Source organism: Molothrus ater, chromosome 6 (assembly GCF_012460135.2).
Source record: "Molothrus ater isolate BHLD 08-10-18 breed brown headed cowbird chromosome 6, BPBGC_Mater_1.1, whole genome shotgun sequence".
Lineage (NCBI taxonomy): Eukaryota > Metazoa > Chordata > Aves > Passeriformes > Icteridae > Molothrus > Molothrus ater.
In genome coordinates this window covers 13110262-13127621 of record NC_050483.2, presented here as the reverse complement: position 1 = coordinate 13127621, position 17360 = coordinate 13110262, and the positions used below count along the sequence as shown (strand labels likewise).

Sequence of the window (17360 nt, the reverse complement as noted above, 5' to 3'; positions counted from 1 at the left end):
CTGAGGGATGATTCCTCCTTCCTGGGTCCAGGTGCTCACCCCGTGCCGAGGTGGAACAAAACAGAATTCACTGCCTCCCACCCTCGGTGCTCCTGAGGTGAGCTGTGTCCCCAGGCTGGCCAGGGAAAGGGCGAGCTGGGAGGTTGCACCGTGAGAGTGCAAGATTCCTGCTTTAACAGCCTCTCATTAGGTCTTCCTCTGGAGAAAAATACAGCAGGGAAAAAAGAGGAGCTCTCAGTTTGGGCTTTGATCTTGCTTTCATAAACAACTCAAAGAATTTGCATGGGAGCAGGCAACTATTCCATTATTGTCACGAGCGAAAATACAAGAGAATAGATACACAAAGTGGGAGAGACGAGAACAGTTAGCACTCCTTTATTCCTTGTCAGAACTTAATCTAGATCAACTAAAATGTTTGCTGTTTTTGTCGTGCCTCAAGATAAAGTGTCAATGTTTACATACTCCTTTATTTTAGACAAAAGATGCTTATTGTTTTTGAGCCCCTCAGTTACTATCTATAGGAAATTATAAATATGTAGGAGATGCCTAAGTTTGTCTCATTTTTAAGTTGTGTTTTTGGCTGGATTTTTTTTATCTTTTTTCATAAAGAGCAGTTGCTCTAAGCACCACAAGTGCTTTGTATTACGTGCTTCTGTGCTTTTCCTTATTTTTGTCCTTTTCTTATACCACAAAGAATTGAACCAGAGTGAAGTTGGTAAGATGAGAAGCTAATGAGTTCTGGGCTGTTGCCCCACTAGGGGGAAAAAAATTAAGCATATTCTGCTTAATTTTTTTTTTTTTTAAATTATCACATTGTCCTTCCTGATATCAAAACAAAAACAAATTTAAAATATAGATTGAATATAGAATTTTGATATAGAATTTTTAGGGATGTGTACAGTGAGCTGTGCAACTGCAGCATTTCCCTCCCGGCCTCCCTCACTCCCCTGCTTTGCGCGGCCGCCTCGGTGTATCCGGCAGGTTGGGCGCCAGCAGACGAAACAGATGTTTGGGCCATACTGGAATGGAGCAGCATGCTGCATCAGGACCTGGATATTCCTCCTGACATCTGGATGCTGCTGGGCTGGGAAGCCTGCCTTGGGCCGGGAGGCTGGAGGAGCCTTGTGGCAGTAAACATAGGGTCCTTGCTGCGCTCGAAGCGATTAGTGCACTGGAGCAGCAATAATGCTGAATTATCGCTTGGTTGCGTTCTTCTAAGGAATCTTGGGACAAAGGGATAGTCAAGGAGGAGTATTTACGGTAAAGTCATAAAGACAAGACTAATTGCCATGTGTTAAAAAGCTTGCTTTCACCTGATAATAAAATTATTATGAATACTTAGGAAACTTTTTTTTACAAAGCAGCAAACAAATGGCCTGCGCGAAAGCCTCCTTTTTTAATTTAAAATCACTAAGATGAAAAAATGACAATTTCAGCTACTTTCCAATTTCATGCTCTAGTCAAATTGTAGGGAACAGACAAGAAAATGTGACTGAATACAGGAAATTGTAGGTAAACTAATGTACATGCCTACTAGAGACAAAAATGTGAACTTCTAATAGCTGCAGGGAAGGATATTAGGTATGGAAGCTGTCTGACTTATGCATTGGCTCTTTATAGTTTCACTTTATCAAGTCGAAAATTCTGCTGTATGTGCTGCTACAGCCTAAATTGTCTGCTGCTGCACTTTCCTTTATGATGTGTGTTATTTAAACACAATAGACATAGTCTATTGCATGGAAATAGGTGTTTAATGTTTAGTGATTGCTGGCTGTTGGATAAAACAGCATTTAGCATGGCTTTCCCCCTCCCTGCTCCCAGTAAATATTTTATTGTTAAGACTAATGTGTTAAAACAAGGTCCCCCCAAACAAAATACATCTTTTTGGAGAGCGTGAGGTAATATTTGAAGAAGACCAGTTTGTTGCTCTCATTTAACCTCCAGTATTCTGAAGGGGTTATATTTAATTAACACTGGCTAAAGGCCTGACCTAAGAGGCAACCAAAAGTGATTGAACTGCATTTTCAGATCTGGGCTGTAATCTGTTGGGAAAGGAATAATAATAATAATGATAAAAATTAGAAAGCGCCATTTACTGAAATTCTTTCTAACTAAGCTGTATTTCAATGGGCCATTTAATGCTCAGATGGACAAAGGTATTACTTCAGTCATTCAATTGTATCAAACCCTTTCTCAGAGGCCCAGTTTAAAAACTCTACAGGAAAAGTGGCTTAACATCATATTCTCAGAAGACCAACACTCAGTCTGTTTGGAAAGGGGGAAAAAAAAATAAAAAGAGTGAAATGAGGTGTGACATGGCTGCCAAGTCAGTGAGGATTTTTGCCTCTCCTTCCACTCAGTGCCTTAGCAAGGGAATTGTTCTTCAGAAAGTAAGAGCTCCATATTGACACAGAAGGCCTTCAATTCTGTATATATGTTTTTAAATTTGTCTTTGTTTTGTTTGTTTGTGTGCTTTAGTAGCTGTTACTCTTTTTCCCCTGTCAGCTTTTGGCCAACCTTTTGTTCTTTTCTGACATGGCAAAAATTTAGTTTTTTCTCTAGGGGGCTGAGGATCAGTACCAAGACTTTACAGCATTAGATTTTTGAACCAGTGACACTGGAAAAAATTGAAAGTCTGATTTAAATATCACACTCACTGACACTGTAATATGAGTATTACTTTCTTTGAATACACACAATGTCACAAGTATTCTATGGTGATATAAAATATCTAAAGCACTGTCTGAACTTTAGAAAAAATTTCAGGATTTGTTTCTGAATTTTTTTTTTTTTCTGGAAGTGAACTTTTCTTTCACTATTTTCATGTTGTCTCACGAAAAATTCCCAGCAGCTTCATATGTTGACGGGGTGACATTTTATCTTGAAAACTTGTCAAGGTGTTGTAAAACTAATAAACCATCAGCTTTACTTCTAAGGGGAAACAAACACAATATTACAGAGACAACTGCCAAGTGCCAAATTATGTACATTGTCTTAGCCCCTTGCAGTGATTGATAATTCATTTGAGCTCTAAACATTCTTTCTTTGCTTTGTCCACAGCTTTACAGTAAATAGGTTGTGAACAGGCAGTTGCTGAGAGATTCTATTTAATTGTCATAATTCAATGAAATCAAAGCCATTTGATTTTTGAGGGGCACGATCTGATCTCAGGGGGTGATGCCTGCATGAGAGATCCTGCATTCAGGCAGCAAAGCAGAGAGAGCTGTTCTGATGGCCATTTCTAATTCACTGTCTCAAAGCAGGAGGAGGTCAGAAGAACAAGAAATACAGTTTGCAAACGAAACAGAAGTGATCTTAAGAGCACCTTAATGCACATATGCCTGAAGGCAAGTTAGTTTTTTATTGCACTGGTGCATGTATTTTAAGTCTGTAGCATTTCTCCAAATTTACATGACTGTAACTGAGAGAGACTTTGAGGTTTGGATGTCTGTGCTGTCAGACCATGGTGAGCAAAAGGTGAGGATAGGAAAAAGTGAGTGAGGCTCTAAACATGGATTTTGCTGCAGGTGTCTACTCATTCCACATTCTTTCCTTGTGTTTTTGGGTGGCTTTTTTTTTTTTTTGGTTTGGATGTTTTGGTTTTTTCACTTTTTTAATGAGGATTTTTGTTGTTGTTTTTCAGTTTGTTTTGGGGTTTTGGTTAGTTAGCTAGCTAGTTAGTTTTCCTCCCATAACATCAGCATGCAGATGAAAAGTATTATCTGAAATCCCTTTATTTTAGAAAAGGCAATGTTAATTAATTTTAACAAAAAGATAGTAAAATGTTAATTTCATCTTCAGTTTACATTTCCCCTCACATTATAAATGTAAGTAGATATTTTACAGCTGACAATACCTATTCAGGCTCCCCCATATTATGATGAATGAGCCCAAATTCAAAATAATAGTGCAAGACCCACAGCACACAGGGGTGGGTCATGGACAAAAAGATCTTCCATTTCTTCAGCACACATGCCAGTGTGGTTTGTAAGTCCATTCATATTTTGAGCAGGACCTATTGTATGTGCCGTGAGGTTCCTCTATGAAGTAAGGCAAATTTTCTTCCCCAAATGATGAAGCAAAAAATGAAAAAGTGTTAAGAATATATATGTTTTTGCTAATTATTTTCCCCAGAAAAAGTCTGGGTCTTTGTCACTGACTTATTATACAGATCCTCTTAACATCTGTCCAGCAGACTGTGGACTTTATTAACAGACAAGAGACCCACCAGATTTAGAGCCTGCTGGGTGCGTCTTCATCTTCACAGCTGTGGATTAACTCAGACTTTCCAGAGGAGGACAACCATATGGGATAATTGGTGTCATTGGGTAGCTAAAAAAATATGAAGAAACAAATGTCGTCCAAACACAATCCACTGTTTTTACAGCCACAATTACTAGTCTGTTTAAGAAATAAGAAAGGCAGCATTACACTAAAAAAAGAAAATCTATTCATATCTGTGTGGGAACCTAATCAGGCTCTTGTTTCCAATGACGATGGCTCCGCAGTCGCACCAGGTCTGCAACAAGAATGCTCCTTTTGTGTGCTGATAATGTGGAAGCGATAAAATTTCCTATAAGAGACATATGTGTTTACATCATGAGATGTGTTATTTGACAAAACGCTTTGTTCTCTGCATATTTTCCACGCAGAGTTTCATGCTGGGTTGTTTTGCTGGAAAGCTTTGATTAGCTAGAATTAGTTGCTGAAGTAAAATAGACACTTTTGTTTTATGAGTCCTCTTGCTGAGCTGTAAATTATAGTAAAACATATAAGGAGTGACAGAAAGAAGTGCTGATTTGAACCTCTGACCCATGATCGGCATAAAAACATAAGATAACTCTTTCAAAGGACTACTGAGAGCCATAAATATTCCATGGTCCACTTAAAGTTAGACCCTTTTAACAAAATAAAGCTGTTATTTTGCAGTACTACAACAATACATGCTGCAGTATCTGAAATGTGGAGAGATTCTTTTATTTTCTGTTTGGGCTGGCCATTAGCCACAGCAGGGCAGCAGGAGAGATGAGAGTGATTTTTCTTTTTCTGAACCAGTACAAAGAATTTGTGGTCAGTGAAAGGAGTTGGGACCGGCAGACACTCAGTGGTGAAATTAGGTAACTGTTACTTTGCTGCTTGAGATTGAAGGAATACAGGCATTTGTCTCTCCTAAGGAGACAGGAACTGAGGAGAATTTAGGGCCACATAAAAATTTCCCTTGACATAATATACAATAGCAACTGATAGACACTGAAATTACTGGTGTTAATAGTTAAAAAAAAAAAAAAGAACAACAAACAAGTCAAAAGCTCTGAAGTGAAAGAAAATGAATAACTGGTAAAATCATTATTTAGGTAAGAAAGAATGTTTTTCAATGCACAGTTGAATGTAAAGGGAAAACTGAACGCCTCTAACTTCGCCTGTGACTACAAAATATATTATTTGTATTTTCACAAATACAGTTAGTTTGTTTGCACATATTGGGTTTTAATAAATCGGAGAGCACATTAGTCAGTAAGCGCATAAATAATCACGGCAACAATCTTTGTTATTATGACATTAGTTATGATAATTCATTAGCTGCCTGTTTGTGTTGCACCTCAGCGCCTTTTCGCAGAGGTATTTGGTGTATTGGGGGAAGATGTAGAGAATTTTCACACTGTAATGCTGAGCAGACTCTGCAGGAAAGTGAACTGTGGGTGTTTAAAATCAGAACGTTATGTCCACTATGGATGCATTAGACATGAGAAAACAGGGAAAGAAAAAAATGGTGCTATTACAAGCAAGCTATGCACATCTTTATGACACTGGATTCTGTAGACAAACAGAAATTTTCAATAATTATTACTTTTTTATTTATCATGCTTCTAAATTAGGCACTTTTTCCCTAATTTTTATTCTAATTTCATGTAGCTGTGCTTGATCAATGCCTTTTCAGATATACCCATGTAGAGCCAAATAAGTCTCAGTTATTCAGCATAAAATTCTGAGTTAAGATGAAGCATACTTGTTGATTCTTAAATACTAAGCTATTTATTATCTGTGTAGTGGCACAAGTGAAAATGAGAGTCTGGTCCACGGTCCTGAAAAGTCTGTTAAATTCTCTGTATTTTTCTCAGAAAAACTGAGGAGATGCTTCTGAGACATCTAAATTTCACCATCATAAATTTATAAAATACTCTGGTTTAACAGGTAACAGAAACAAATGGAAACATAAAATATTCAGTCTTGAAGGGATCTTGTTTTTTTCAGCAAAATCTTTGATTTTTTTCAAGGTTTATATTTTTAAATTCAACTAAGTGTTGCTTTATGTATATGTAAAATTCCTTTACGATTTTACAATTCACCTTTCCTTCTCTTCCTTCTCCTCCTCCTCTTCCTGCTTTTGTGTGGAGCTCTGCTAGGACACAGATGCTGAGCCTTGGAAGGTGTTTTTCTGGTGATGGCATCTGGCTCCTTGGCAGACTCCACAGGCTGTAGCTGCCTTCGAGTTGCCCCTGGGTTTGTCACATGGTTAAGCTGTTGATGGGTTACTTAGGCTCTCTTGTGATTCTGGATGTTGTTTTCTGTTAGGCCACCTTTCATTGTGAGCATCTGCATAAGAAGAATCTCAAAACAAAGAGAAAAGCAACCCTTTTGGGTGGTGGGGATTTTTTTCTTCTTATATATATATATATATATATATATATATATGTGTGTGTGTGTGTGTATATACACACACACATAAGCTTATAATCCCATTTTTTACCTTGGTGCTATAGTAGAGCACTTAACTGAAGTGTTAAACACAACATATTTAGTACAAAAGACATGTTAGACATGTTAATACAAAAAATATTATCTTTATATATAAAAATGGGAAGGAATGAGTACAATTACCATTACTTTAGAAGCAATTCTTAGATTAAGATATGTCTGAAATTTTGGGGTAGAATATTCATGCTTCTACACTGCCTTCTGAAAAGGTTGCCTTTCCTGAACTGCTGAGGGTTATACCAGTGACACTGGGCTCAGGTCAGCACTTAAACTTTATTTCCATAGTTATTATCTGTGACACCCAAAACATGGGTGTGAACACTAGTCTGTTCTTCCTCCAAGCAAAAGAAAAACTTTGTTAAACTGAAACTCTCTTTCCTTTATCTGTTTGACATTATTTTTTTTTCAAACACCACTACACCAATAATGAAAAACAAGCAGTCCCACTGAAGGTGTGATTCTTTTGTTGCAGTGGCTTCCTTTCAGAAATGTGTGCTGGAAATAATAAAGATGTTGCTGGTTCTGGTGAACTTGTAAAAATCCTTTGTCATCAGATAGTTCTAAGTATTATTACTGGTTGTCATGTACTCAGAAGGAAAATGCTGGTATTATAGCTTTGCAATGCTACTTACTAAATATACTATGGAAAAAATAACTGCATTACCTCTTGTAGTGCAGGATTTCAACAGCACTTGCAGTCACTCCTTAGAGTTTTTCATCTTTAGAAACCAAATTACTCATTGTCTAAATAGCTGAACTTTCATCTCTATAAATAAGATATTTCAGCTTTGCACAATTCATTTAAAATGCTGACAAATAAGGATTCTCACTTGATTCTCAGTAGCTTTATTGTTCAGTTTCATTTACTGTAGCAAATGTATTTGTTGAAGATGTAACATAGGGCTTCCATTTTTAGTAATGGAAGACTTCAGAATTAATCAGGGTTCATAAAATTTAGGCATTTTTCTTGAGAAAAGAAAGTAAAAGGGTGAAAGTTTCTAGAACAGATCCTTTCTTTCTACTTCAAGCAAGCCATCTTCTACTGAAATTCTTTGTGATGCATCTTCCAAGTACGCCCATTGCGTTTTATTTTTCTGGGCCAGCCCTCATCACCCACACTTTATCTGCTGCACTGAGTATTGCAACCACTTTCTTATCTCCATGTTTCACCCATGGCTTTCTTATCATTTCTTCAGAATTCTGCTGAAGAACAGAATCATATCCCTAACATCTGAATTATATCCCTGTCGCTGTGACCAAATGCTCCCTCAGCATAGAGTCAGTTGAAATGTCTCTAGCCCTTGTCTTTCTGCTCCTGTACATGTGAGTGCAACTGGTTTCCATTTCCTCCCTGAGCTTGTACATATAAAGAAGCTCCCTCTCTTCTGTGTAGCAGCTGATCACTTCTTATTGAAGTATCTTCTCAAAACCAATTTTCCCTAGGGCCTGTCCTTGACAAGCTCCTGGTAAAAGGATTATGATGTGGATATGGCACTTTGGGGACATGTGGGTGAACACGGCAGGGCCAGGCTAATGGTTGGACTCGGTGATCTTAGAGGTTGTTTCAGCTTTAGTGATTCTGTGATTCTATGGCCCACTCCTTACCATGTGCCACTTCTCCAACATTTGATTCTCAAAATTCTTAACTCTTATTTATTCTTTTAGACACATGTGATGCAGCCTAAGAGATAAGTATGAATGTTCCTGCTGCAAAAAAAGGGAAAATGTCAGATGCAGAGAAAGCTTTGCTCGGTTCTTATTTGCCATGCTCAGTCTCATATGGCAGAGAATGTGCCCAGGAATGTCCCAGACCTATGTGCAAGAGAAAAGTTAGAGGGAAAGGGGCTTGAGCTAAGGAAAGAGTTTTGATTATTGAAAGATAGCTGAAAAAACTAGATGAAAAAATGTTGAAACTTTTGAGAGCAATGTGTGAGCCTAAGGCCTTTGTCTTCTGGCAAGGCATGAATGAATACTGGCAGTGAAGGCAGTTATGCTTCTGTGTTATGAAAATACCTCACAAAGGCATTTTGAAACTTAGATGGCATTAGAGAAGGCATTTTAACATTTGGATCAGTCAAGGTGGTTTATTATTAGTTCATTGCTTTTTAGATAAATTCTAGATCATGGATGACACTTTTTATAAGAAAGTGAAATCGTAATAATTCACCAGATTCTGTAGGAAATTTCTGAAGCAGAAAACAACATCGCCATCACAACAGAATTATTATTTTTTTTTGTTATTCAATTCTTCTTGACTTGTTATAGCTCTAAGCTCTAACAAAGGCTTAGTGTGAACTATGCAGTTTCCAGGTAAAAAAAAATCAGTATGCGCTTGTGCTGTTCTGTGCACATGCTGAGTACAGCCCTCTCCTACCTGTTTGAATTTTTTTTAAGTAGATGAACGTCATTCAGACTCATAGTGACCTCCAACTTTCATAAATTCCCCTCAGATTTTTAGTTGATTAAAGCTGGAATAGATTTTTAGTAACAGTGCTTAAGTCTATGAGCCTGTAAGTTCATAGGTGCATAAATGTGAGACTTGATTTGCCATTGCCCTGAGACTTGTGGTATTTCAAAATCCCACCTTTGGGCGTCAAATCTGACATCAGAATAAGCCTGGTTCTGAAAACTGAAAATGTGCATCCTTGTTTATATACCTTAAATAATCTGGGCTTGAAAATTGTTAACTATTTCAGGAGCACTGAGGAATTCAAAACCAGCATTACTTTTATTTATATGCTGGGGGCTGGGTTGTAAGACTCTAACTTTGTGACCTCTGAGAAAAAAATAAAAACCAGGCTATACATTTTTAAGGCTTCTTAAAACAATCAAGAATACTTGATGTTTTTGAATATCTAATTTGTAATCAAGAGCCTCCTGAGTCAGTGGTTAGCATAAGGATTATGAAATGCTCTTCTCTTTATGTGATAGGCATAGATCAAAATAAAATATGTTTCAGTGTTTAAGGTATTTTAATTTTTTTTATGTGAAATACTTTGTAGATAAGAATTTCAGTTGAAAAAATTCCACTGAAGTTTTTGCTTTTGAGCTTTAAAAGCCAACAGTCAACATTCATTCAGCGTTTGGGTTTTATTCCTCTCCTCAATCTTGCAAATAAAAGCTTCACAATCTGACCATCTCAATGTGAGGTCCTAAATTGCCATTTTGAGCCACAGCAGTGGTATTTGCAAAAATATCCCCTTTTTTCCCTGCAATGGTGGCATGCACATATTTTTCCACACTGGCTAGCTCCCCATACAAACTGGTATTTAGAACTTATACAGCTTTCCAGTCCACACAGCAATGTTGCTAGTGCTGGTGTGAATTCTTGCAGTATTTGTACTTGCTTGTAGAACAGCTTTGTTTTAAGCAAAGCAGAAAGCCAATTGCTGTTGCTTATTTATACATTTGCTTTTATGTTTTAAAATAAGTTTATAGAAATGCCAGGCTAAAGCCAGTACTAAGACCTTGGAATAAGCCAGTCATGATTTATCTATACATACAGCTATGTTAATGAAAAAATTTCTTTTAGTCTGTCTTCCCTTAGAAGCATTTCTCCCTGACAGGACTTGCACTACAGCCAATACAGCCCTCAACACCCTGGGAGGGGAGCGGTGAAAAATTCTAATTTTATTCTACTTTTCCTGGTTGCATTTCCAAAATCAAACAGTTTCCTAGATAGTCTCTAGAACAGCCCACTTTTCTTGATGTGAATCCTCCACATGCTGTGGGTGTTTCTGTTGCTGGTCCTGGTGGCACTCAGGTGACCAGCAAGTCCTGCTCTGACTGGTGTCACGTCTCTGTCTTTGCATTGATCTTGAAATATATCTCCAAGAAATTTTCAGGGGGAAGTGGCAGGAATAGATCCTTAGTATTTATCTCTGTTTCTTGCTAGGCAACTCTATTATCAATTAAAATAAATAAATTTTTCCCAGGCCAAGTGGGTTTGTTTAATTTGGTTTGGTTTGGTTTTTTTCCTGTGATGGTAACAGGTAAGAGATGTCCCTGTCTTTATCTTGAGCCATGACCTTTTCCATCTTATTTTCTGCCCCATCCTGCTGAAGTGGGGGAGGCAGAGAGTGGCTGGCAGCCAGCCTAGGTCAACCCACCACACTATTTTAGTTGCTACAATTGACAATCAAGTTTTATCTTCTATGAAAAATGGAATGCTGTAGAAAGAATAATTTATACCCCGCATTTTTGTGACCTGATGGCTTACCTGAGAAGGAAATTCTTTTGAACTTTAGTTAATAAATATGAGTTTATTTTTACACAGAATTCCTTTCACACTTTTTAAAGTGCAACACAGTACTGTAAATAGAAAAGTTTTAGTTTTCTTTTAGTAAAGTGTAAGTACTCTTCCTCAGATAGTTGAAGAAGAAGTTAAATTGGTTAAAAAAACCTGGAAAAGTGTTTATAGACAAACCACAGAATACTGAGAAAGCCTTTATAATTGTTGGGTTTTGTCTTTAAATTGCATACAAGTTTATTGTGTTATCTCTTTTAAAGAGCAGTGCCTGATTATTCCTGAGCTGAGAATGTGCTGGATTTCAAGTTTGTGAAATGTGCATTTTACTCTCATTTAAGCAGATCATCCTATTAAGGAAGCAAAGGTTGACCTCAAGAATATTCTAAAAGGGATAAGATCGTATTAGTAAGAAGAAAAAAAAACACCTACTGTTGTATGAAAGACTTCATTTTCATTTTCCAGGACCTCACCAAGAGCTGGGATTTTTTTCTCTTTTCAATCTTTTTCCTTCAAGCATAGGAAAAAACCTTGTACCTCAGCCAAAATATTTAAACGCCATTAATTTAAAAACATTAATCTGTGATGCTTTCATAGTTCCTGTGTGGTACTGGAAAGGGGTGGAAACAAACAAACAAACAATGGTTTTCATTTGTCACCCTGAGCTGTGACTCTGCCCCTCCCTCCCGCGTTTGTCTCGCCACTGAGTCACTGAACTTACAGTATTGTGTAACTTTCATTTCTGTGGAGGCTTGTTACATTAGAAAAATTGTTCCAAAGAAAGCAACAATTATGACATAAGCACATCTGGCTCTTGCAAATTATTCTTTATTAAGCTTTCATTTAATTACATGTGCTGAAAGGTCTGCTTTTGATTACTGTAATTTTTTTTATTTGTCCATCTGAATGACAGTAATGTTGGAAATTACATACAAACCACCTGGCTTTTTTCTCACTAATAAGGCAAAGTTTATGTAGATCTATGTGTAGAAGAGGGATTAGAATCTTCCCTGTTCATGGCAGAAGAATTATTCATGATGCTAATTCAAGGTGAGGGTTTAAGTTTGGTCACTGGAAAGAAATGGGACCAAATTGGTTTTGTTCAGTAAACACTTTTTATTGGTTGGGATGGTTTATTTTAATATAAAATCTATGTTTCAGTTAAACTTTTTGAAAGGTTCCGCTGGAGTTTTTTTTTGGACTTTCATCACTATTTACAGGAACTTTTAAGGCCTAGATTCATTATTAGCATTTATAGAACATATATCATTGTACAGAGAGATGGAGACATACCTTGTTGGCTATTTTAACTTTGCCTTTTGGTAGGAAACTGTTCTTGTGGCAGTAAAGTTTCTGGAGTTAGTGGTTAATTTCTTGCTAAGAAGAGAAAGACCTGGATTATTATTGTTTCTGACAGGGGCTTATACCTCCTTTTCATAAATAGCCTTATAATGTTACCAATTTTGTTTTTAATATTCAGGGACAGTGTTATTTTTTTGCTCAACACCATGACCATCATTAGCAAGAAGGAATAAAAAATCAAGAAAAATCAGCAAAAGTCAAATGAAGAAAAAATATATTGGTGTTTGGGAGTTTTCTAGACTTTGTTTTTTCTCTTTTTGCAAATAGCAGGAAGGAAAGCCACAAACAAGAGCTGAAAAAGATCCTTTAAGAGACGAAACACCAGTGGAAAAATTAAAAAAAAACCCAAAAAAACAAAAAAAAGAAAAGTGCATTTACAGCTTCTTTCTTTAGGAATATTGCAGGAATATATGTATATCTTCTTGTCTTCCAGCAACTGTATGCAGCTCAGCTGGCAAGCATGCAAGTTTCTCCTGGAGCCAAAATGCCATCTACTCCACAGCCACCAAATACAACAGGGGCACTTTCACCCACTGGGATGAAAAATGAGAAGAGAGGGACCAGCCCGGTAACTCAAGTTAAGGTATTTTTCAGTAAAGAAAAAAACTGGTGTTTGAGAAGGACAGTAAAAGCAAATGATCTCTGTAATTGTTTCACAGTTGGAAGTTGAACCACGGTACAGTTCTTCAATATTCAAACAAAAAGTTCCATTTTAGTGCTGTATTATCAGTAGAGAGAAGGGAAGAGAAAAAATTCACTTGTTTCCAAAAATACCAGGCGTCCCTCTTCCTACCAGAGGCAGCACAACAGATTCATCAGTAAAATGTGATATTTTCAAGATTTCAGTTTGTAATCTGGTAACATGCATAAATGGCATCCATTTCACGAATTGTTTCACATTGAACTCTTGAGTATCTTAAAATGTGGTGCTGGCTTATATTGTTATGGTAAGAGAAAGACTGTAGATCTTCTAATTATTTTACAAATCTCTAGCTGCACTTAATTCTACAATTTTGGAAAAGCCTCCTATAAGAATAATATGTAAGTCAGGGCTCTGGGGAAAACATTGTGTCGCTGCAGATTGATTTGACTTTTGCTGATTTCACACAGCTGCTGACAACCACGCTGCTCCTTGCTGGTTTTGCTCCACTGCCGAGTGCTTGTGCCTGCTTATTCTCACTAGCTTGGAACCAGGCAGCTACAACATGGCATTTGCCAAGAGCCTGGAATGAGTGCTGTGCTCCCCCTGAAACCTGTGGAGCAGCCTTTGGGTGCGAATGCCTGGCTTCTCCTGCTGTGTTCTCCCGGGGTGGTTGGGGATTTCATGAGAATGAAAAACATGCTCAGGATCAATTTACTCCAAACTGGGAAAAAAAAAATAAAAAAATCAACATTTAGATGTTTTACCAGTTTGAATGATAGAAGTATAAATGCTGAACAATTAAAATAAATCTAAAAGTGGCATCTAGTGACCTTGTGGGGTGAGAGGGAGGATATGTTAGGGTTTTTTTTTTGCTGGCTGCTGACACCTTACAGGCAAACAGTCCTTAGCTTCAAACCAGCCTGAGAAGATTTTACTCTCTTGAGGTGGTGGTTTCTTTTTTTTTTTCTCTTCCTATTTTTTGACACGAGAGTAAAATATCATTTGTTTTTTCATTATCATCAATCATCGCGGTAAAGTGCGGGTGAGTAGATATTTCTGCCTAGGCTGATAAATTTCCATGACACTTTTTTTTGCTAGGCTGAGAGTACTAATAAATAAAAACTATTCCATTATGGCCAGATCTAACATTTATTTAGCAAAGCGTTCACTTTACTTAGCTGTAGATGTGTATTAGTCTAATATTTTACCTCTTGTAATCCAACGCCAGGTTTGGGAGCAGTCAGGGAAATTTACCGCGTATGCAGAGTTTTCTACGGTCAATACAGAAGCCACCGAAAGCAAAGCCCAACTGTTCCAGCAAAGTTGCCATAGTATAGTGATACCTAACACCAGTGATTTATGGCATTGAGAATATACTACTGACTGCTTTAATGTGAAAAAGTAATTCTGGCAGTGAGCGAGCCAGATGGACCTACACCAAACCAAACCTTTACTGTATGAGTAAAATTTTCCCTGGTTAAATTCAAGCACATATCTTCTTGAACCAAGGCCAATACTGTTCCAGGTTTGTGGCCAGCTGAGTCCCATTACAGAATTGACCACATGCAAATTCTTGGGGGTTTCCCTATATAATGTAGCTTGAATGGACTTAAGTATATGTTAATAAAATGGAAGTATTTTTATGATTATTTTTATTAAGCACACTACTGCATTCAGAATATTAAAGATGAACTACAAGTGCTTTGTGTGGACAAATACCAATAGCTAATGAAGAAATTACTAGTATGAAAGCTGTATCTATATTCAGTCTCTGCAGATTGTTACATGTTAGCTGTGATAGTTTTGATGGTCGTGCATTGCTTAGCAAATCCTCGATATTTTCCCTTGTTTTAAGCAGTTTGTATAAAGTACATGCATTATTTATAGAATTAATGCAATTCTTTTATGGAAGTCAGATCTTTCAAAAAGTAATGGTAGGTTTTGCTTAAGTCAGTGACCAGAATGTTTTCCAGTTTTTTGGTTGCCTTGCAGAAATGACAATGCTGTCTGTAAAATACAAACAAGCAAGTTCTGACAGTGTGTAGAGTTCTTTCATTATCATATAAGTACTAGATGGAAAAGTATTTAAAAACTGAACACTGTAGCATAGATTCATATCTGCACATGTTCACAGTACCTAGCTTTTCAAGCCTCATGGTCTGAATGGAGCTCTGAAGTCTTAGAAAAGTTTATGGAATCCACTTTGTATCTGTGCAAGGAAAGAGGGCTCATGGAAGTGTGCCCAGAAAGCACCAAAATTGACTCTGTCCCTTGTACCTTTGAGCTTCTGCGTCCACCCAGACCCTGAAAGGCTGTGGACATTTGTGCACTCTCTGAGGCTGGGAAGAATTGAAATGTCATGCAGTTTTATGGAAAAAGTTTAAAGCTGGTGATGGGATGGCAATACAAATACCTGTTTATTACATTTTCCTGTTTAATACGTTGTGTGTTACCAGGTGTACTTTGCTTGACAGTAAGGAGAATGGAGAAGATGAGATTATGTGATGTATTATTGTACTTTGACATAATTCTAAGATTCCAAGTGATCAGTTCAGTGTTTTAAAATATGAACAACCTCGTACATCCAGTGTAATTCTGCTCTGGGCATATTTTAAATGAGAGATCTGTCTTACTGAGCTCTTTAATGACAGAAAATCACCCTTTCATAGTTTTGTAAGTGCTCTGTCTTGCTTAATGTATTAAGTAAAGGAAGAATCTGAAAGAATGGGAAGAAGGTTGCACTGCAAATGTTTATACTCATCAAAGAAATTAATAGCTTGAATAAGTCTTCTTCAAAGAGTTGAGATATTTTTAGATGGATCTATTCTCTATAGCATAGAAAAAAGACATATGTCAGAGAGAGTTTCTTCAACAGTTGTAAGTGAAAAATATCAAATCATATAAAGGTGCTGATACTAGATTTACACACCCTTAAAAAACATTCCTTGCCAATAAAACATACAGGTATAATAAAGGTTAAATGCAGCAGAAGTAAGTACAGAATATGGGAATAATACAGAAGTATTGAACAAGGAGCAGAAATGCAGTTACGTGGAAAATGGTTTTGACATTTGAATAATAAAATATCAAAAAGTTAAAAAAATTATACAGTAGAAAATAAAATATATTTTAAATGCCTGTGGTATGTAGTCACTACCCTAATAAGTAAAGGAATTTGAATTCTGTGAAATTCTTATCTCCTGTTATGAAGGGACCAGCATAGATTCTTTCAAAGAACAAAACATGCACTCTGAATTAGATGCATGGAATGTATAAGCTAGCAGCAGCTCTAAATGTGGGCCAAAGAGCTGTCAGGGCTTCCAAATGATTCTTTCATAGTAATACTTCTGATTCCTTAGTTTCTAATACATTTAAAAATAAGCTACATAACTTATTTTTATAGTGCCAGGAACTTTTCAAATAGAACCAGTGCAAAAGCATTACTGAGCTGCTGGAAATTTTAAATAATTCTTTGTAAATGCCCTAGGTTAATTTAGATCTCTGAAAACACATTAGGAAATTAAGCTGTAATGTGAGCTAATTCAAATTTTAATTTGGCAAAAAGAATGATCCAGTCACATAGTTAATGTAAATAAGAAGCATAACACAGAGAAATTAATGAGGTTTCCTTTCGCTGAATCTTAAAGGAGGCAGATAATTAGCTTCTTTTGTTATTATTGCTGTGGAATGTGGCATTGTCTTCGAGGTGTAAAGTAACCGCTGCTTGCAAAATGATGCCTTCATTTGTCTTTTCCTAATAGTTATTTACATTCAACTCTTGCAGGATGAAGCAGCTCAGCCACTGAATCTCTCAGCCCGACCCAAAACAGCTGAACCTGTCAAATCCCCAACATCTCCAACACAGAATCTCTTCCCAGCCAGCAAAAGCAGCCCAGTGACAGTGACGAGCAAGAGTGGCATCCCCAGCCCGCTCAGTGGATCCCTGGGAAGAGGATCCTCTTTAGGTAACTCATCTGTCCTGGGAAAAGGACAAAATAGACACGTTTTCTGCATGAAATTCCAGCCTGAGCACACTTAGTTCTGGATTAGGTAGATAGTCAGGTGCACATTTCTGTTTAAAATTGAATAAAAAAAAAGTTACAGTGAAGCTTTTCAAAGAATGATTGATTGCCAGAGTTTTATAAGAGATGTGTCAGTGTGTGACAACACAGGAAAGAAATGCATAATGTAGGAAATAAATACAAATACACACAGATAAGTAAATAAAGATAGATATATAAAACTTGTAAAACAGTTTTGTGTGAATATCTCTCCTAAAGGTATCTGCTGGGTGTATACACACAAAGTTAACTTTTAAATTTTGAATCTTGGATCAATAAAATAAAAAACTAT

At 36.9% G+C, this 17360-nt stretch overlaps 1 protein-coding gene across 4 annotated transcripts in view; it reads left to right on the top strand.

The window, feature by feature from the left end:
* SOX6 (SRY-box transcription factor 6) overlaps positions 1–17360 on the top strand; it is a 370211-nt gene that overhangs the window by 291971 nt on the left and 60880 nt on the right. For 3 of the 4 annotated variants that reach the window (XM_054515289.1, XM_036383763.2, XM_036383762.2), the window contains exons 10-11: positions 12798–12947; positions 16792–16972. In XM_054515289.1, the coding sequence (XP_054371264.1) occupies positions 12798–12947; positions 16792–16972 (331 nt within the window). The remainder of the gene's footprint in view (positions 1–12797; positions 12948–16791; positions 16973–17360) is intronic. The other variant, XM_054515290.1, reaches the window with a different exon arrangement.